The sequence below is a fragment of the Coturnix japonica genome, chromosome Z, assembly GCF_054131305.1.
Source record: "Coturnix japonica strain WE chromosome Z, WE-NBRP24, whole genome shotgun sequence".
In the NCBI taxonomy this organism is placed as follows: Eukaryota; Metazoa; Chordata; class Aves; order Galliformes; family Phasianidae; genus Coturnix; species Coturnix japonica.
In genome coordinates this window covers 21503592-21525295 of record NC_140702.1, presented here as the reverse complement: position 1 = coordinate 21525295, position 21704 = coordinate 21503592, and the positions used below count along the sequence as shown (strand labels likewise).

Here is a 21704-nt window from a genome sequence, read left to right as displayed (position 1 = left end):
ATAGGTGTGTAGATAAAAATAATAGTAGGTTTTGTCTATGACTATAACGAATAGTTCACATATATAGTCACTGAAGTTTATTTATCAGTTATTTTAAAAACTTAGAATTTTAAGTATAATCTATATAATCTGTGTTTGATGGGCATGTTAACGGTGTGAATGGCAACCATTTTTACCACCTGCTGGCAGTCTCTAGCTCCCATTTCAGTTATCAGTTAGTTTGGAATTGAAAAGCTGAGAACAAGTGGTGTGCTAAACACCATTGAAAAGGTTCTCACTTGTGATGGTAGACCCAGTGAAGATAATGTGCTGTGCTTCTGGACATCTGACCACAAGGTCAGTGATAACTGGCACATCTCCATTTGCATGAAGGGCAGTTTGCATCTGTGTTGTAGAGCAGGTCCTCAGTGTTGACCAGAATTTTTGGTCACCCCTTTTTAAGGTGGGAATATGATCGGTCCCTTTGTCCAGAACTGCTTGCTGATCTTTCCATGTCTATGCAGAAACACTTGGAGTATTAACATAGAAGGGAGGCTTCATGGCACAGGCTTCATTTTCTTAGTTCTGCAAGTCCCACCAACTTTGCCTGCTCCAACCTCGGCTGCTTCAGGGAGGTTCTGAGACTCTGTGTGTTGTTTGTTCTCCAGTGTACCTGGTTCTGCCTTAAGGCCTGACTCTGCTGTGCTGTTGTCAAAACTACTGAGTATAGAGCCTAGCTAAGGTCTATTGTAACTAAAACCAAGAATTCTGAGGTAAAGCTAGACAACCATGTAGAAGGAGGCTATGTCTCCTTGTATACAAAGAATAGTGACAAAAATGGCTGTGACTTTTGGGTTATTTCCAATATGCCATTTAGTCCTTATAATAGTCTGTTTGGGGATGGAGGGTGGGGAGTGGAATCAGAGGAGAGGCTTTTCCTATGCTTTGCACGTCTTTTCTGAAAGCTTTCAAGAATGTAATTAATTATAAAATAGATGTTTTTGGTATTTAAAGACAGAGCAGTTATGAAATCAATAGATTTTCAGTTTTGAACAAACATGTTACATAGCTATTTAGTGAAGTCTTGTACCTGTGTATGTACAAGAGTTAACACACATGGAGTTAAATATACCTCTGTACCCATACGTCTCTGGTCTCTTAAGTTCTTTTCATACACAACTTGCATATCTGTGTATCCAATCAAGACATCAGCATTAGCTACTGACTATGTGGATCTGACTGGTTCTGTTGCTTAGACTCCGTTAATGATAATTACTGATAAAAAATTAATGACATTCTGAGAACCATAGAAGTTTGCTGAGTGATCCCTGAGGCTTTACATTTTTCCTTTCTTCCTCTTTTTATTCTTTTTTTTTTTTCCCAGCTAGCTGAAAACTGTCTCTGTAGTTTTCTCTTTTTTTTTTTTTTCCTTTCGACTTACGAAACTTCTTTTCTTTAGTGTTACTTTCATAGAGACTCTGCTGCATTAATACATAATTTTCATTGTGATTTTCATTGCTGAAATTAAGTGGCTAATTGAGCAGTTTATAATGTGTATGCCTAATTGCTTCTGCAAGAGGTTAACTGCGGAAAACATAGAAAATTAACATACAAAATGTTGCCTAGGTTACCTTTTACTAAGTCAAGCCTCAGAGATTTTGTTTGCTTTGCTGTTTATGGGCAGTGAAACTCCTGAAGATGTGTTAATATGAAAATTCCTTCAATACTGAGTCTTAGGTATCAACTACAATGTCATATGCCATATTTCAAAAAAACTTCTGTAAAATAGAATAGTAGAGTCTGGGGTCCAGCCTGTAGTAAAAGATGCAAAATTGCAGTTGCACTTGTTTTTTTTTTCTTCTGTCTGAAAATATAGAACAGCAATTTTGTTTTTGGGGCCTGACTGTATTAAATGTCTGTAATAAAAATAGTGTAATACTAATGCTAGCCTCTGAGAATACTTCCAATGTTCTTTTTACAGAATAAATGGATGCTTAATCCCCCTTTGCTATTTCTAATAATATACAGGCTTCAGAACAGCTTTTAAGCCAAAAAAATTGCAAAGCACCGGTCCATAAGTAAGGGAATGTCCAGTTGTTCCTGGACTCGGCACTGTGTGAAATGGAAAACAATATACTGTAAAATCAAATCCAACAAAAACCTACAGAAAAAAATAAATTCACTTCTCAAGAGTTTTGTCCGAGTTATTGTTTGTTGTGTTGTTTTTAATAGGAGTATTTAATGTAATCATTTTGTTAGCAATATATAGCTACAACAAAACTAGACAAGAAAGAAACAACGGTCTGAATGCAGTAAGAAACTTACCATCCCTGGATGTGCTTAGAAACTGTTTGAATGTGGTGCTCAGGGACATGATTTAGTGAAGGGTTGTTAGGATTAGGGCAGTGTGGTTAGGTTGCGGTTGGACTCAGTGATCTTGAAGGTCTTTTCCAACCTGAGCAATTCTCTGATTCTATGATTTTTAAAAACATTTCTGGATGAGTAAATATTGATGACTTAAAAAAAAAAAAGTAATTATAAGATGTGAGGGGAAACGCTGCAATTGGCACATTATTGCTTTCAGTCTATAAATGTGTTTTCTGTGTACCTTCCCACCTTCTTGTCACTACAGAGGTAAAAAAAAAAAATCAAATGTTTGTTTGTACGTGGTGTTGAATAGTAGATTCAATGATGCTTTCATGAAGGGAGGAACATTTCTTGTGTTGACCTTTTTCTCCTCTGCATTTATACTATTATCCTGCTCTGATTCCTTACAATGTGCCACTTCTATTATGTACCACTTTCCTGTTTCTAAATCATACTTGCTTTCTATAACCTGTTTGATTACAGGCTCTGTTTGCTTTTGGGTAAGTCATGTTTTGTATTGTTTCTTTCATGCTGAAGAGAGACCTGACTCAGTGTTCATGACACAAGCCAATACTCTTCATCTTTCTAAAGCTGAGCAGTGAACCAAGTAGATGTCTGTATTATTTATGATGCACAAGATTACACTGTACTGGTTTTGCATAATTACAGTGATCTAAATGATCATGTTTTAAATAAAAGCTTTCTTCCTCTCATTACTCATAAAGGCTCAAACAAGCCTTCTATTTAGCAGTTACTAGTACAGTATTTGAAGAAATTTTGATACCTCTGTTACTTTTAATTCTTATATCTGTGTTTTTTCCTCACAGGTTTTAACAATTCTGAACGCATGTGTGACAAAGAGTTCATAATACGCAGAGCAGCCACTAATCGTGTCCTGAATGTGTTACGTCACTGGGTCTCCAAGCACTCTCAGGTATTCTTGTGTTGCACTTGTTCTCTCCACGTGTCATGCATAAGTGGAAGAGCGCTATCTGACCTCTGTCAACAAATGCAGTTTATGTATTATGTATGTAGATTACCTCTACAAAATATTGTGAGGCTGTTCAGTTAAGTTACTTCGACTGAGTGTGTTGAAGTGCTTGTGCTTGCATAAAGATATTTATATAATTGTTCTGAAGCATGTCTGGAAAGATGCACCAGTCCTTCATTTTGGTCACTCTACAGACCAATTCCTTGAATGATCACAAAATGGGGTACCTAGTGGAATTTCTTACATAGCAGTCTTTAAAGCTGCTAGGTAAGAAAGATGTTGGAATGTTTTGGAATGCATCAGAAGACTATCAGGAAAATTGTTGAGAGAAACAAGGGAAGGAAGAATGGAAACAGGGACCGTAAACATGAGGAAACTAGCAAGAGAGCACTATGGAAGCATATGAAACATCTTTAAGCCTTGGGCAGATGGTACGCTGTGGCAATTATTGACTGCTTTAACGCTCCATGTTAGTAATAAAGAACACATGATCAAAGCAGGGTTCATTGCACAGCTGTCTGCAGCACTCTCCTGTGTCAAACACTATTCCCTTTTTGTCCTTATAATGGATTTAGATTTAATAGAGATCAAATTTGCTAGAGAATGAAGACAGTAGGAGGTGCCTAAGTGTGAAAACTGCTCATGTTTGAAAAGCTGAATAGCCAAGAAGATATTTTGGCATTGTACTGTATGTGCTATGTCTGTGCTGTAGTTATCAATAAGTGAGTGCTATAAGTCAACCTTCTGTGCTAATTAATTAAACGACAGAGTCATCAGACTTTTATCTACATTAAGTAAATCTCTACAACTTGATAAACTGATGTTTCAGTTTCAGGGCTGACCCTGATTGAGTTGTGATGATTCGCTAATATAAACACAAAATAACTGTAAAGAGTGTAAGCACTCTCTGTCGCTGTGACAATTTAACAAATGTACTCTTTCTCTCCTGGAAATGAAGACATTCTCTGTTCCCGTATCAAATGCCTCCAGTGATATGCAGAAATACAGTATTGTCCTGATTATATTTGAACCTACTTTTACAGAATATTACATAATTAGTTTTTTTTTTAACTATTGTGGGAATTAAGGTAATGGACAAAAGTCCAAAACAATGGATTTTCAAAAAGGAAGCTGTTACTTGAGCTCCCTAATCATTACTGCCTTTTGTATTTTCTCTTGCAAGGATGGCAGATTTTAATTCTCTCTCTCTCTTAACCCACTATTTCAGTATAGCAAATATTTTAAAATATATAAGGACTTTGGCACAAAAAAAGTAATACATGCTCTAGTAATAAAGCATGTAATCAGCTGTTTGTGTTGTTTACTTGAGAGAGAGGGGACAAAGAAAGGACATAAGACCTAAGCAAAACAGGAATAACTGGCTAGTTTCTGTCAAATAAAAAACCAAGATCAGGACTGCTTTAAGGGAGGCAAGTGAAGAATTACTGTCTGACCAAACAGTGTGAAATGTTGCCAGTGAAGATAGATGGTCCTTGGAGAGCAGTAGCTCAGAGCCTCATTTTACAATAAGAACACAAACTGCAAACCAGAGAACCCTTAGCCTCCGGTGTCTGCTGAAGAAACGCTTATTAGGTTTCCAAAATGACAAAACAGTGGAAGCACAAAAGTTTGATGGGATCAACAGACGTGCCAAAAACTTTATCACATTTTAAGGTATTTGCATCATTTGCAGGCCATTAGTGTACCTGGGATATCCTTCACCTTTGTCTGCTGAAATGGGAAGTTTTTATTCTCTTAAAAAAACAAAAGATAGCAAGAGAAAAAAGTTGACAAAATAAGTTGGTATTTGCAAAGATAAGTGAGTCACTCAGTGTGCTTTCCTGATAGCATTTTCTCTCCACTTGGCTTTGAACTTGCTCTTGCTGCAAATGCTCCCAACACCAGAAAGTGTTTCTGTCCTCTGTGGGGAACCCTTCTCCTTGTGGTATGTCTAGATACTTGTCATCACTGCTAGTCTGTGCTGCTGAAAAAGGTTATCTACTTTGCCAGACTTTTTCTGCCAAAATGCCATTTCCTCATTGGTGGATAAAAAGATACAAAGGCATTAGATGGGTGGATTGTGGAGCCTTGTTTAGCTCTATCTTTAGAGTTCTGGATGCTACTGCACATGTGCTTAGTGTTGCATGACTACCTCTGCAGGATGTGAATTGCTCAGTGCTGGTGTTCTCTGAATCACCAGTAATAGTAATTTATTTACAAGTTATTTATTCACCTGAATTATTGTACTGATTCGTAGTGTTTCAGTGACAAGGGTATACAAGGTGTTGCACAGTGACAAAACAGTATGTGGCCTATGTTCAGAAATGTATACAACCATCTGTTGTAAGCATGCTCGCAAATTTTAGTCAAGTTATTTATTCCCTACCCTCCATTCCTCCCTCTGGATCCCTTTGGCTCATTTCAGTGTTCTACTCTCTAGCGTATAATAACACCAGGTCAAGGTTAGTGCATGAACTAAGGGAGAGAGATACTGTCCAAACAAATGTTTCAGAGCTTTGTATTTCCTCACTTTTCCTACATCCAGTTCTTGGCTTGGTCTTGAAGATATTTCATCTGCTGTGGAATTAATTAGCTTTCTACAACATCTTGCATTTGTGTCAAAACCACAGTTGGGGATGATTAGGTATTTCTTAAGCACGTGTTTTTAAAAACTTGTCTGATTGTAGATGCTGTTTAATATGTAAACTTGCCTGTGTGCAGAAAACAGAATCATTAAAATTAACATTTCAGCCCATTCAGACAGAATATGTTCTCGTTAAGCAGTTTTGTTATCTTGAAATCATCCTAAATAATGTTTAGAAAAAGGACTAATTATTTTTAAAAGTTGGGTCATTCACTGTAGGAGCCTCACTTAAATTCTGAGTAAATACATTGCGATGCCAGATCTGCAGCCCTTTCAGAAGGGCAGAAGGAACTAATTAATGTCTTCAAGAGCTCCCAAGGCACAGACAAAAATTTGGAACAAACATACTCATGTAATGTGATATATACTTTTTGCTTTTTGTTTTTACCATACTGAGCAAGTGAAATCAAACCTGTATTGCTAATCTTTTTTTTTTTTTCTTTTCCCAGTTTGATGTTGTTTTGTTGTTGTGTTTTTTTTAAACTTACATTTTGTTCTTTTCGTTTTCTTTAACTCCTCTTTTTTCCATTATTTTCTTCATCCAAGCACCAATAGGCCAACAAAGCTTTCTTTTTTCCCAAAATAACAGCTGAATGTCCATGTTTACATTTTGTTTTTAGAACATAATTGAGAGGAACAGCATAGGATTCTCTGGTTGTAAACAATTGAAACGCAAATGCTGAGGCAGACAGTTACTATGATGACAAGAGCTTTGATGAGAATGGAAAGGACTTATGAAGGCAAAACTCCCACTTAACTCCTGTCAGAGATGGAAAAATAGGAAGGGAAAATGAGGCAAAGAGGAGAAAGTTCATGCATGATTTTCATTTTCCTGGTGAGATATTGCAGCCTCGTCTTTGTTTAACAATACTTTCTTTTGTCTAAACACTTCAATATACAAAATGAATATTTTCTGCTTCTGTGGCAAGCAGATGGAAATGGAGATTGTCCAAGGATGAAAATTTTGCATCTGCTGCTGAGGAAAGAAAAGCTGGCTTTTCCAGACTTCCCTGTTTTGAATGATAGTTCGGTTCTTATTCCTGCTGGCTTCTTTGAGAATCTCAGCTGGAATGAATTGGAAAATCTTGACTCTGTTACAAATGACATGACTGCCAGATGGTGTCAGTGAGTTATGAAAATACCACAGGATCTGGGGAGCAGACCAAAATTTGCAATTTGAGAGCGTAGGTCATGTTTTTGGTGCCTGACTCCTGTCTTGCTCCAACTGTGGAATAACTTTCTACACATCATCCTCTTGCTTGCCTGATTAAGCCATGCTGGGTTTTCAAAAGAAGGTTTTTCATATGTAGTTACTGATCTTGCCTGGAAAATATGGGAGGAAGACACCTGTATATAGAAAATTATCCAAGAAAGTAGGTTATGGTTAGGCACCTGTAGTTTTAGTACATCTTGCATGTGAATTGGCCAATCCCATTTTGTACGTTACAGTAACAACAAAAAGATATGAAAATTCATTTTTCTGACCCTATTTTGCTCTTGTTTAGAGGCATAAAGTAATGAATATTAGAGCTGACAAAGTTACAGTGAGCTTATTGTAGAAATGTGAACAGATCACACTTATGCCATACTGACTCTGTGATAATCTGTATTTTTCTTACAGCAAGATATTCTGTATTCCGAATACCTGTGAAGTAAACCCTTAAGACCTGTGATCTCTCTCTTGAAACAAGAAAGATTCTTCTGGTGTTCTTTCTGAAGTAGACATGTAAAATACTAATTGTGGATAGAAAAAGAGGCTGCCACAAGGAGAGGCAGAGCAAGGGAGCTGTGAGTGAATGTTCCAGCGTACCATTGGTCACTCAGTAAAGAAATCAAGTTTACATAAACTTACTCCATGTGCTCAATACACATGTATATTCAGTAGTAATATACTTTAACTTTTGCTTTGTCCAAATATTGCAGAAGCATTAAGGTTTTGATATTCCATGACATTTTAGGGAGCATGAGTCACCCTCAGAACAATAGCCAAGCTTGCAATCAGTCAAACTAATTAGAGGTACACTACCCTCACTTCTGCTGGAGCATGACAGATCCACCCTCACTGAGGTCTCCCTGCAAAGCTCTTACTTGTACGAAGTCCCAGAACTTAGAGGCAGAGATGTCACATTTCCTATCAGTCCTGATTACTTTAGTCTGACAGTACCTAGTGGCTAGATTCTTCTTTCAAGGTTCCTTTATACTACCAGGTTTTACAGTTCTTGGATAATGAAAGGTTCATGGTGTATGCACAGAGAATTACTCAGTCAAGCTAGTAATGTAGCTTGTACTTTTATCCCAAATATATTCAACCTGGAGTGGCAAGCTAACAATGATACTATGGTACCAGAGCTGGCACTTCCCCAGCTGATGATTGTTTCTTTGCACTTGAAACTAATTGGAAGACAAAGCTATTGTCCTCTGATTGCTTTCTGAAATAAACTAGAAGTTCACTGATGTAGTGATGGATTTCTCTGATTGCCAGTTTTAGTAACTTTTATCTGTGTTGTTTTTTTTCCAAATATTTAAATGTTTTGTTGCAAGTGTATAAAAATTTCATGCAGCAGAATTATATATGATAGTTGTGCTTTTATGGGAAACAAAACAAAACAAAACAAAAAGGAAATGTTGTTGTAGAGTTCTGCATCACTGGAGTAATTCCAGTTAATTATGATCAAGTTTGATCTTCTGTGTAGTAGACTAGAAGTTACCCTGTTGATGTCATTGCAAAGATTATCTGTTTACACTTTGTCGTAAGAACAGATACATTAAAATTGTAAGGAAAAATGCATCTATTTAAAAATATACCGATTTCATTGTGTATAGTCTTTCAGTAGGTCTCTTTGTGCTCCTGAACATCTCCAGTGTTGGGCTCCCAGCAAGATTTTATTGTTATCCTGTCACTCTAGAGTAATCAGTTGTAGCCAGCAGCAGTGCTAGTCTTTCTCAATGTCTGTGCCCGTCTGCTATTTTCAGTTTGCTGCTGGCAGTGGGGGCAAAGGACAATGAGTCTGCACACAGTATATCCACATCGTATGAATACTCACAGAGACATCCAAAACCTGACTCTAGATATGCATGTAGTTTTCCCTTCACATCTGACATTTTTAATCCTTCATTATATTTTTATTGTCCCTTCACTAATTAAACTCTTTTTTTCACTCTCCATTATAGCATTTTTACTTCACATATCTCTAATAATTTTCCTTCTTCCCAGCCACTGTGCTGTATCCCCACCAATTTCTGTCTTCACTGACATTTCTTTTTACTCGGTGCTTCTCCCTTAACATTCCATTTTGGAAATGTGACCACTTCTTGTTCTGTCTACATGTTTGTGTTTTCTACTTCCTGGTGTTTCCTTCAAACACATCTCTCTTCCGTTTCTCTTGTTTGTCATTTGCAGACTGAAAGGTCTTCACTGTGTAGTTATTCAAAAGATGAAGAGAATTAGCTAGTAAAAACTTCTGTGCATTGATTCTTCTTGCTTGTAGTGACAATATCAGCTACATCTGGAAAACACCATTATGTTATGTTATGGTTATGTGTGCTGGTGCTGGGAACCTGGATTGGAAAGCAGTCAGCTTTCTTCCTTCCCTGCTTGAGAAAAGGCTTCCATCTTCAGATGTGTTCTTGGTCAGTGGATTAGTTTTCCGTCCATTTGTAATGATGCAGAGCCATGTCGGCTTTGGGTGTGCTGCTCCCAGTCAGCCAAGCGTGCCTGCCACATCTTTTTGAGCAGCTCTCCTGTGTTTCCTCAGAGCAACAGAGAGAAACTAATAAAATTGATCCAGATGTATTCAGCAAAGTCTGTCACAAGGGATTAGCATTACATTTATCATGACAATTTGTACTCCTCCTACTCCTCTTCACATGGCAATCAGAACTCTGAAGCCAGTCTTCCAATAGTTGTTTTCTGCTAGGTTGTTTTGGTTTTTTTTTCTTGCCTTCTAAGGAGACACCTGAAAATTTGAAAACTTGGCTGTATTTTGAGATCTGAACATGATTGCTCCTTGTACAGTTCCCTTGCGTACCTAATGAGTGGCATTCTGCTTCAGAGCTTCAGTGGACAAAGAAGGGGTAACTGATGGACCTGCTAGGCCATTGACATGATCCCAAAACGTGTCCTTATCTATACACTCGAGGGAGATGATTTGAAGGCTGGACTATTCTACAGAGTAAGAATTAGTTGGATGGTCACAGCCACAGAGCTGTGGTCAGTGGCTGTGTGTCCAGTTGGAGACTGGTCACAAGTGATGTCCCACAGGGGTATGTCTTGGGACCAGTGCTCTTCAACATCTTTATCAGTGATATAGACAATGGGATTGAACATACCCTCAGCAAGTTTGCTGATGACACCAAGATGAGTGATGCAGTAGATGCAGTAGAAGGAAGAGATGCCATCCAGATGACCCTGGCTTGAGAAATGGGCAGGTGAGAACCTTGCCTCACAGCCCAGAAAGTGAATCCTAGACTTCATCAAAAGAAGCATAGCCAGCAGGTCGAGGAAGGAAAACCTGCCCCCCTACTCTGTGCTGGTGTGGTCTTACCTGGAGTACTGCATCCAGATGTGGAGTCCTCTGCATAGGAAAGATACAGACTTGTTAGAGCATGTCCACAGGAGGGCCTCAAAAATGATTCAAGGGATGGAGCACCTCCACTACGAGGACAAGCTGAGATAGCTGGGGTCATTCCGCCTGAAGAAGAGAATGCTCTTGGAAGACCTGAGAGTAGCTTTCCAGTATCTAAAGGGGAGCAGACTCATTAGCAGGGTCTGTTGGGATAGGCCAAGGGGAAAATGGTTTCAAACTCAGAGAATATTTAGGTTGGATATAAGGAAGAGGTCTTTTATAATGAGGGTGGACGGGTACTGGAATAGGTTGCCCAGAGATGTGTTGAAAGCCCCATCCCTGGAGATGTTCAAGGCAAGGTGGGACAGAGCTATGAGCAACCTGATATAGCTGTAGATGTCCCTGTTCATAGCAGGGGAGTTGAACTAGGTGACCTTTAAAGGTCCCTTCCGATTTTAACGTTTTTGTGATTCTAATGATATTCACCAAGGCCAAGTGGTAAGGTAAGGTGTTTCTATTGGGTTGAGGCAATTACAGATATATGTATGGACTGGGAGAAGAATTCAGGGAGAGCAGCCCAGCTAAGAAGGTCTCAGAGGTTCTGGTGGACAAAAAGTTGGATATGAGCCATCATTATGTATTGCTGCCCTGGGCTGTATCCTGGGCTGAATCAACAGAAAAGCAGCCAGCAGGGAAAAGCAGGTGATTGTCTAATTCTACTCAGGTCTTGTGAGGCCCCATCTTGAGAACTGCATCAAGGTCTAGGGCTCCCCAGCTCAAGAAGGATGTGGAGCTGTTGGAGGAGGTCAAAAGGAGGGCCATGAAGATGAACAGAGGGTTGGAGCACCTCTCCTATGAGGACAGTCTGAGGGAACTGGTGGTCTTTGGCCTAGAGAAGAGAAAGCTCTGGGGGAACCTCACTGCAGTATTCCACTTCTTGAGGGGAGATTAATTGCAGGAGGAAGATGAAGTTTTTACACTGTCTGAAAGTGGTAAGACAAGGTAGAATGTCTTTAAATTGAAAAGAGTGGAGATTTAGCTTAGATGATAGGCAGAAATTCCCTATCAGAGGGTACGGAGGCCCTGGCACAGCTGCACAGAGAAACTATGAATGCCCCATCCCTGTAAGTGCTCCAGGACAGGTTGGATGGGGCCCTGGGCAGCCTCATCTGGTGGGCTGCCCTGCCCAAGGCAGGGGGGTTGGAACTAGGTGATCTTTAATGTCCATTCCAATCTTAGCCATTCTATGATTCTGTGACGTACTCAAATATTTTCCAAATAAATTATGTTCTCAGGCTTTAGCTCCCTTTTGTTTGCCTGGGTTATTCAGTGTTTCCTGACATTGTTTAAATGGAGAAAGTTTCCTTACACTTAAGAAAATTTAAAGAAAGGGAGGAGGAAATGTTTTCGGAGTTTCACATGATGAAACCTAAAAATTATGTAACTCCCACCAGTAATAAACCTACATATTTCTTGTCGAACCTCACTGGCACATCTAGTTGATTTTCTTGCTTTCTGCTGCCACTGTCACAGTCTCTTGTTTTCTGGGCAGTGATTCTAAATCCAGCATCCCTTCTTTTTTTGGTTTTGCACTCAGATGGATAGGTTGCTTCTGAAGCAGTTTCATACTGCAGCACAGCTTTTCTAGCTCCTCCTGGCAAGGGAATGTGTATGCACTTTCTGAAGAAAACTGTACCATCTAGTCTTGTGGGTGGTACTGATCAACTTAAAATGTGATCATGCTGAACTTGCTGTTCTTCAGCTTTAAAGGAGATTATGTTGTTGAACCCTGATAAGCAGGTAAGCACCACAGTTGCACACTTACTCCCATCCAGTTCACTTTCAGTCCATAAATGACAAACTCATGAGCCAAGATAAAGAGCGTTGCTCAGCACCTGCTGACCAGTGCCTAACCAATCCCCAGGCAGTGACAGCATGGCTGGCCAGCTGCTCCAGATCTATCATTCTATATGACACCAATGGTGTGTGACATCCCTTTGGCCACTTGGTCAGTTGTGCTGGTTCTGTTAACCCCCAGCTCCTCACTGTCAGAGCAGTGTCAGAATCTGAAGAGTCCTTGGCTCTGTGCAGCACTGCTCAGCAGTAAATAAAACATCAGTGTGTTACTTCTGTTGCTGCACTGCTCTACTGACGCAAATTTTAATAAGTGATGGTGACTACTTAAATAAGTGAAGCTGAGAACTTCATACATGCTATTCTTATCCCATTTGACCCCACAGCAGCCCTCCTACTTAATTCATCAACTGTCATGTTTTTTTTTTTATATACATGTATTTACACATTTCATAAGTGATTTTTTTACTTAGTTAATTTCTCTGCTTAAGCCAACTGAATCTGAATAAAGCCAACAAATCTTCAGGCTAATGTGGACTCTAAAATATGTTGGAGTTATGTACCATTTCATAAGGAATTCAGTCACTATCAGACTGAAGTCTGCCTTACAGAAAGCTCAAAATTTGAGCAGTTCTTGTCTGACTGACTGCATTCCTTCTGAAATATGTAAATTCCAGCTGAAAGTCTCTTTCAATACTGGTATGCTGCAAATTCTGAGCAGCTCTTTAAATGTAAGCCCACTTCTGCTTGCCAGCCTGTACTTCTACTCAGCAGAAATTAGGGTGCCTTTTTGCTTCTGCCAGACCTGGTGGGTGCTTCAGTCTGCTTTGTGCTGCTTGGTGCCATTGTTTTTGCTACTCTTCCTAGTGCTGGCATGGTGGGATACTGTCAGGTTAGAAGTGCTGAAGAATTAAGGAAATGTGTAAACAGGAGATAACAACAGATAAAAAATTTCAGAAGATTAATCTAAAACTACATAGAGAGAAATGACGTACAAATACACAGTATATCTAGACCTATCCAAATTTGCATTTTGTTCTATACATACCAGTACTATAATATTATATATAGTATATATATAGTATATATATATTATAATATATATAATATAGTATATATATTATACTCGTATAATACTATAAATAAGTGTAACATGTAAGTATATATTCTTGCATATTGCTCATAATTGCAGTAGATCTGATTACTTATCTACAAATGTTTCTTGGAATTGATAGTTTTTTGGTGTGTTTCTATAATTCTGATAAACTTTCTACAAGAATTTAAACACATTAAATGATCCCTGGATTCTTTAGACTTTCTCTACACCTGTAACATCTTAGGAACCCATAGGTCCTTGATACTAGCTGGAAAATAGGTTATCTCTGCAATTTTGTTTTGAATTTTCTTCAGCACTTTTTTCTCCTCACAGCATGAGAATCAGATCACACATTGTAATAAAAAATACATCCAAGCACAGTAAACAACAACAAACCACAATGCAGAACAACAATAAAAACGAGAGCAACAAAAAACCAATGCCAAAATTTGGGGCTGCAAGGCAATACCTGCTGAAACAATATCAGTAAGGGGCTTTCTCTGTCCTATGGGAAAGATTGTCATTTCTTGAATGTACTGTATGCAAAAAAACCCTGTCCTTCATCCTCAACTAGCGAGGACACAAACCACTGAGCTATTGAGCAGACAACATGCTGACCAGGAGGTTGATGGAGATGATTCTGCCCCTGTATTCTGCTCTCGTAAGACCCCAGCTGAATTACTGCATCCAGTTCTGGGGTCCCAACATAAGAAGAACATGGAGCTGTTTCAGTGGGTCTAGAGGAGGGCCACAAAGATGATCAAAGGGCTGGAGCAGCTCCCCTACAAAGACAGGCTGAGAGAGCTGGACCACTTCAGCGCATCCAGGGAGTACCTTATAAAGGCCTTCCAGGCATTTTGGACTACAGGTGAAAAAAAAATAACATTATAAAACAAATACAGTGCAGTACCTGGAACTATCTGTACTTAGTCTTGCGATATTTGTCCAGCATTCAGTTTTCTTATCCAAATGCAAGCTTTGAGCTTAATACAAGTATTTTTGAAGTCTACTCCACAACCTACATTATTCCTACCTTAAGATTTGTACATTGTTCTGTTCTTTGATTTTCTCCTATATGAGGTGTCAAGAGAAATTGGAGTTGTGTGTTCCTGTTCTTCAGTTGTGGTCCTGTGTAAGATATTAATCTGCCTTAAAAAATAATTAAAATACTGTTAAATTAAATGCACTGCCAGATAACTGATCTGATTGATCAAGACTGTATTGACTGAATACTTCACTGTGTCATACCAAAACCAGATCATTCCTGAGAGAAGAGTATGGAAGAAGAAATAGCAGAGGTTGAAAAAGGTAAATAGAGAAACTCAGAAAACAGTGGGGAAAAAACAGTGTCCACCCTTGCTAAATAGTAATCTCAGTATTGGAACTAAATTGTTTTTCCACTTTTTTAGTCATTGTAGGTAAGGAGAAGATAGGGCATAATCCATAACAGAAAGATTAAGTCATTTGTCTGGTTCGACAATAGATCAGCGGTCAGAAGAGTAGATAAATCACGGCCTTTCAGGTTCCCACTTTTGCAGCCTGTTATTTTCAACAGCTGCTAAAGTGTACTTTGGTGTTCATAGCACACAAAGAGAAATGGGAAACTCACAAAACTGTATTCTTTCAGTTATTTGATTAAAATAGTTAACTGGGAAAAAAAAAAAAAAAAAAAAAAAAAGAAGAAGAAAATAAAACTGTTTTCCTTTGTAGGATTTTGAACTAAACAATGAGCTGAAAATGAATGTGTTAAATTTGCTGGAAGAAGTTTTGAGAGACCCTGACCTTCTACCACAAGAAAGGAAAGCTACTGCAAATATACTGAGGTAAATATATTTCTATAAAGTTCATCTGTCCATAGCACGTGGGATATATATGAGAACATGTATTATAGAATTCACATGATCTGTTTTCCTCCAGAGTGTTTCGTTTTGGAATATTAGTAAGTCTTTTATTTGCTGTAAGGCAGAAGAAATTTGAAGCACGTCATCCAGCAGCAAACAGAGCATATGATCAGGTTTATTTGTAGTGATTATACACACATTGCACATATTGTACAATGGGATCTAAAGAATAATTAACTAAAGTATAATTTGGATGTCTTCAAAATGGACTAGGAGAAACTCAGCCATGTCTATTATGAGGAATGTTTTAAAATTCCCGTGTAACTTCTTAAGTCTACACAGACATCAGGTATCAGACCGTTCCAAGTTTTATCCAGAAAACTGTCAGTTAAAAATCCAGCAGCCACTGGTTCAGTCTTTATGTGGTAGGGAAAAGTGCTGTCTAGTAAAGCAGGAAGACCATTCACTATAAAACCTTGAAGAACTCTTATCTCAGTAATGAGCAATCAGTGCTGCTAAGCTCTTGGGAGGCTGTTGATAGTCTGATGTGTCATGACACAGTCACTAGACCATGCTTGCTCTTTCCTTTGTGTTGACAGTTGTGTCTTTACTACTTTGGGTAGCTTAGGGAAAGAAATTCTTGCTTAATTAGTGCCACAGCGTAGAAGATCCTTAAACTCCTGCATAACCAGAATTATTTAACTTGGGTTTGAAAACACTTTATTTTGAAATTTAGGGTTGTTGTTAGAGAGCTGAATGTCTAGTCATGGCAGACAAAGCCTTACATTTATCGCTGAAAACAATTCATTATAGTAAGTGTGAATGTTTTATAGTAGCATTTTTTCATGTAATTTATTCTACATTACCAAGAAACTGTAAACATTTAAGAACCAAATAATTACTAAAATAAGACAATGAAAAAATGAAGATAAACCTATTTTATGCCCAGTATTTTCGTAAGTATTCTGCTGGAAAGCTAACAAAGATGCAATCAATGCTATGTGTCTGAATTTTATAAGAACATTTGACAGTTTTCCCCATCAGATATTCACGTGATAAAGAATATCAAAAGAATAACATTAAGTTGCTCATCTGGTGAAAAGAAAATCAAATCGGAGAAAAGAAACAAAGTTCTTAATATAAGCAGTGTGTGTTAATAGGATCCTACTTCATTTTTATGTAAATAGAAATAGATCGTTTTGTTAATGAATTTGTGTGTGCTGTTATTCAATGTAAAAAAAAGAAGTTAATTTCATGAATTTCCTTGGAAGAAACTACAAGAAAAGCACAAGAAAAGAGATTAATGCTCATAGTGGAGAAAGTTACCTCAAGATCTTTAGCTTCTTGAGAAGATGTGAGTGTCCCAGACAAAGTAGTGGAACAAATTTGTAAACCTGCAGGTAGGCTGTTATCAGTTTCCTGTATCCAGTTTCAAATTAGCCAGTTTCCATTAGATGTTACATCCAAAAATGAGGTGTTGGTAATTAAGTGTTAACTGTGAGTTGCCCCCAGTTACATCCTGTTATTCTATGAAATGGTGAGTATCCTATTCTTCTCTTTGCTTTTTAGTAATTGCTACTTCAGTATTTAAACACATTGTATATGGTAGTGGCTGTTCTGTGATTTTCAATGGTACTTTTGTGAAAAAGAAAAAAGTTAAAGTCTTTAAGAAGTAAAAGTTCTGCATATTAACTTTTTAAGTGATGAATGAGTAGAAGAGAAAAGGACTGACAAAAGAAAACGATACTTGTAAATTAAAATGCTAGTAACAATGAAAAATGTAGGCACAGAAATTGAACAGAAATTATTTTTAATTAACTAATTTAAAGTGTGTTGTAAAACAGACTCTTCTATAAAAGTCAATCTTTCATAGCTGCTGTCCTATGTTTGTGAGAAATATCATGGCACTTTACAAGAAAGCAAGTAAACCACAAGTAAGATGATCTATTCAAGATCTTAGTTAAGAGTTTCCTTTGGAAACAGGAAGAGAATGAAAATTTCCTGAGATAAGGTCTTCAACAAAGCTATCTTTCATCAGGGTTTGCAGGTGCACACCCTCATCCTATCAGAATCTTCAAACAAAGGAGTTTGATTATAGATTTCATCATATATAATGGTCACAAGTATTTGGTTTCAACTTACAAACTAGCACTAGAAAAAAAGACATTGGTGGCTCTGCACATGGAGCTGAAAGAGGCGTGAATGCTCTACTTGCCTTCAAAATGAGATATGAATATTAGGCTTTGACTATCAGTGATTATCAGAAGCTGTACATTACTTTTCAAGACCAACAATGTTGCATCCTGAAACATTATGATTAATATTTCCTTCCATACTGCCTAGCCAAACTCCAGTAGACATCATTGATGCAGTGTTGTTGTCTCACGGGTCCAGTACTTCTCTGTTCAATTTTCTGTGGTAACCGTGTTCCTGATTTTCCAGGAATGGGAACTGCTTTGTGACCTTGTGAGAAAGAGTGTGTTGGAGCAATTCTGATTTTGGATGAAATTAATTCAGCTAGGATGTAGTACTCAGATGTGTCATGTGTCTCATTCTTTCACTAAGAGAAGGAACTCTGGCTCTCAAATCACCTTAGGAAGATGGGTTGTGTGCTAATTAGGAGCAGTTTCTCTGCTTTTGCACTATAGTTACTCTCAAATATATGTTCTCACCTAGTTTATATGGTTAACAGAGAAGAGGAAATTATAGGACTTCAGAAGTAAGCTACAATTTCATTGAGTTTTTTTTGTGTATAACTGTAGATCTGTGGTAATGACAGAAGGTTGTACATTCCTTTCTTTTTCTACAAGTCTTCATTTTTATTGCATGTTGTTAAAAAATGAGTGCTTATAAGCTTTAAAAAAATAATAAAATTGCTAGTCCTGTTCAGTTCACCTGTTGTCACACGGAGAGTGAGCATAGGCTTCTGGCTGCCTCTGGAAGCATGACCTCAGGAACAGTAACAGATAGGTCTCCCTCTGGTTCACCAGTTTCTCATCTTGTTAGTGGATTCACAGGTCAAGCCAACTCCAGACTGTTCTTTAGAATCTTAACTTTTAATAATCCAAATATAAAAGTGAGTCATGGGTTCAGTCAGGGATTTTTCTGGACAGCTGAAAAGTTGCTCGATTTTGGAACTGGTTTCATGAAGAATGAGAAACCAACAGAAGCAGAAGAGACATCATCTACATGTCTGTATCCTGTCTGATAACATAATTATATAAACAAAGTACATATCTAGGCTTTCTACCACTAGACAAACAAAGAAAGCTTTCTATGTTTGCACTAGGCTCAAAAATATAAGCACTGACTTTTCCTGCGGAGATCATAAGACACCTTCCTCTCTCTGACAGTTAGAGAATATAAGCACTGACTTAAGGAGGATATGAATTCCACCACTGATGTCTGAAGGACAGGCGTCCAGAGTCTTTCTTGGTGTAGAAACTTGTAGAGGTGTTCCAAGATACTGTGCTCCTCTTGAGCTCAAGTACCCTTGCTTTGGGCAGATTCTGCTCAGTCCATCACCACCACATAACTCCCCATGGAAAACTGTTACTTGTTGGGTTTTCTTCAAGGTGTGGGGCTCCCAGCTGATACTACTTAAGAGTTCTATAAATTACCCACCTAGAAGAATTTTTTACTGTTAAGACATAACAGTTTGAAGACTTTTGATGGCATATTTTATATGTGAAAGCACAGATTTATGAGAAGGTTTTGATGAAACTTGATGATTCCCCCATAGTTTGATCATATTTTGAAAGACTTTTAGAGTCTGCACACAAGTGTATGCCGTGGGCCATCTCCTTAATGGATATTGGATAGAAATGTCTCGGCTGAGAGACTGATGCAGCCTGTGAGTTTACATGTGTATATGCAGGAATGCATTTCTTGGAAAGTCAGTTCCTTTTAATGATTTTTGTTAGCAGATATTGGAGGAGGAGGTAAGAATGGTTTGTATTCCAGAAGAATTGTGCTAAGCTCTAGGAAAGATGCAGCAAAGAAACTGAATGGCAAGGAAAGTGTTTATGAAAAATACTGTACTGGTTTGTGCCTTCATGCCTTGAGTCATCAGAGAGAACAGCTGGTATTTCTTTCACAAAGGGAAATTTGGTGAATGGACTGGCAGGGTTTCTCTGTGGAGTAGAAGAGCTTCCTTTTATTCAATATTATTTTAGAAAGCTAGGCAAACATACTGAAGTATGGTTTGCTTGAGATTTAACCAGCCCTTTTTAGTATCCCCTGAAGTCTAGATGGCATTTCAGCAACGATGAGCCAGGAGAGTGTAAAGTACTGCAGCAGATAACTTGGCTGGTGAATAGTCGTATGTGGGATAAAAGAAGCTCAAGAAATACTTTCTACTTCATATTCCTCAGTATGAATGTAAATGGAATCCAGGAATATGTGAAGGTCAAAATTTGATCTGTGACGTATATTCTACCCTGTATGATCTCACCAGACAATACATTTGAGGCTGTATAATTTACTGCAGATTTTAAAATATTTAGAAAAACATTGTATGTGCAGTTATAAAAATAAAAGACGGGTGTTTTGTAACACATTTTAGAGTTTTATGTTGAAAATTATTTGGGCTGGTCAAGCATGAAGAGTATTTGAAATGACAGAATTTTAATCCTAGCTTCTAGGTGCTGGAATTAGAAGGTTATTTCCCACCTATTTGCTTTCTTCATTGATAAGAATTTTACTTCTTCTGGTATAAGAATAACCACTGAGTTATCACGCCATTCAGTCCTGCTGAGATATTGTTTCATAGTCATGCAACGTTTCCATAGCTCTGCTTTCTTTTGAATCTATTTTCCTGTGATCCTGAGGTGCTTACCTGATTTTCAGGAGGTATTTAATGGTAACTGGCCAAGCAGAACTGAGGAGCTCAGCATGTGCTCCTAGGCCTCTGTTGAAATTAATTGTTCCAAGGCCAGAAACTGCAGACTGAAATGGAAGCTACTGCTGTTGTTATTAAGAAATAATTTTATTTGGTTTAGAGAGAGGTGATGTCCTCTGAATAGTTAAATATGGAACATTTATGGGTAAAATAATTTTTTTCCTGAGCCATCTCTGTAGAGTAAGGGATTAAAAGTCTATATAAACACTGTGCATGTCATAAAAGAAAAATCAGGAAGTAAAAAAGGGAAAAAGTAAAGTATCTTAAGCCTTTTGAGAATCTCATGTCTCTTAATTTCTATTAAGTAAATAAAATCTTTTCTGTATATCTCTACTAACCTAGTCCTCCAGTTTGGCAAACTGAAAGGAAACAGCAGCAGCTAACAACAGAAGAACCTCGTTTACTAAGCACTGATGCTTCCTCCCCACCCACATAGCACAGATTCCATATTTTACACTCACTGCTGAAGACTCTAGACAATAGAATCCTTTTCTTTCAGTCCTTTCCCAAATGGCACAAAGCTTATCTCTACATAGCACAGAAAGAGAAGCTATGAGAAAATATCTTCTCCAGTGCTCTGTTCCATGGAACAATCAGTGAAACTGGATCTTCTGTGAAAACAGTTGTCAACTTTACTTAAAAATTCAGTTGATAAATACTCTGTCTTCTGCAGAAAACTTGTCTCAGTGATTTCCAGCTGTATTCAAGTTTTGTTTGAGTCTGTACTTCTCAAATGCTTTATCAGAGTTCTTGATTTGGACTCATACCATGTTGTCTTTGTCCTGCTATGATGTTCAGGTCTGGTAATAATACTCCAGTTGAAATTTAAGCAATGCCAATGGAGTAGAATTACATGTTATCTGTGCTTTATATACAGCAATCTTGAAAGTCGAGGTGTTACCTGACTTTCTGGAAATAATATTACATTATGAAATAAAATCCCTGAAATCTTTCAATCCCTGTTACCTGTGCTTCATATACAGCAGTCTTGCAAGTTGAGGTATTACCTGACTTTCTGGAAAGAATATTACTTTATGAAATAAAATCCCTGAAATCTTTCAAACAGGATCCTCCTAAGACTGATGACTCATTAAGTTCATCACTGAGACTGTTTGCAGGCTAAATAGCATACATAAAAGGAGGGGGTAAGATCTTAGAATGATGTACTTCGTTAATACTTTAAAGAGAGTGGGCTTAGGTAGATACTTGTTTTTTCTGCTGGGTTCATTTTTGACCCATTATTCTGAAATAACATTACAGGGTAATAATCATAGGTTCTACAGGAGAATTGGAAACATGGCTTAACCCTTCTGTTACTGAAAGCACAGTATGCACACGCTACAAATAAAATCTGCTGTTTGTTGTCTGTTTTTATGCTCAGAGTTCTTAGAATAGATCAGTGAAGAGGATAATCTGGTGCCAATAAACAACGTTTCCCAGTGAATCACTCTTTCATGCACATCCATA

The 21704-nt window shown here is 37.9% G+C and overlaps 1 protein-coding gene across 5 annotated transcripts in view; it reads left to right on the top strand.

Moving 5' to 3' along the window:
• The window catches only part of RASGRF2 (Ras protein specific guanine nucleotide releasing factor 2), a 112622-nt gene that overhangs the window by 79888 nt on the left and 11030 nt on the right, over positions 1-21704 (top strand). For 4 of the 5 annotated variants that reach the window (XM_015849798.3, XM_015849797.3, XM_085529669.1 and 1 more), the window contains 2 exons: positions 3174-3280; positions 15207-15319. In XM_015849798.3, the coding sequence (XP_015705284.1) occupies positions 3174-3280; positions 15207-15319 (220 nt within the window). Of the gene's footprint in view, positions 1-3173; positions 3281-6601; positions 6798-15206; positions 15320-21704 lie in introns of those variants that run through there. The other variant, XM_085529667.1, reaches the window with a different exon arrangement.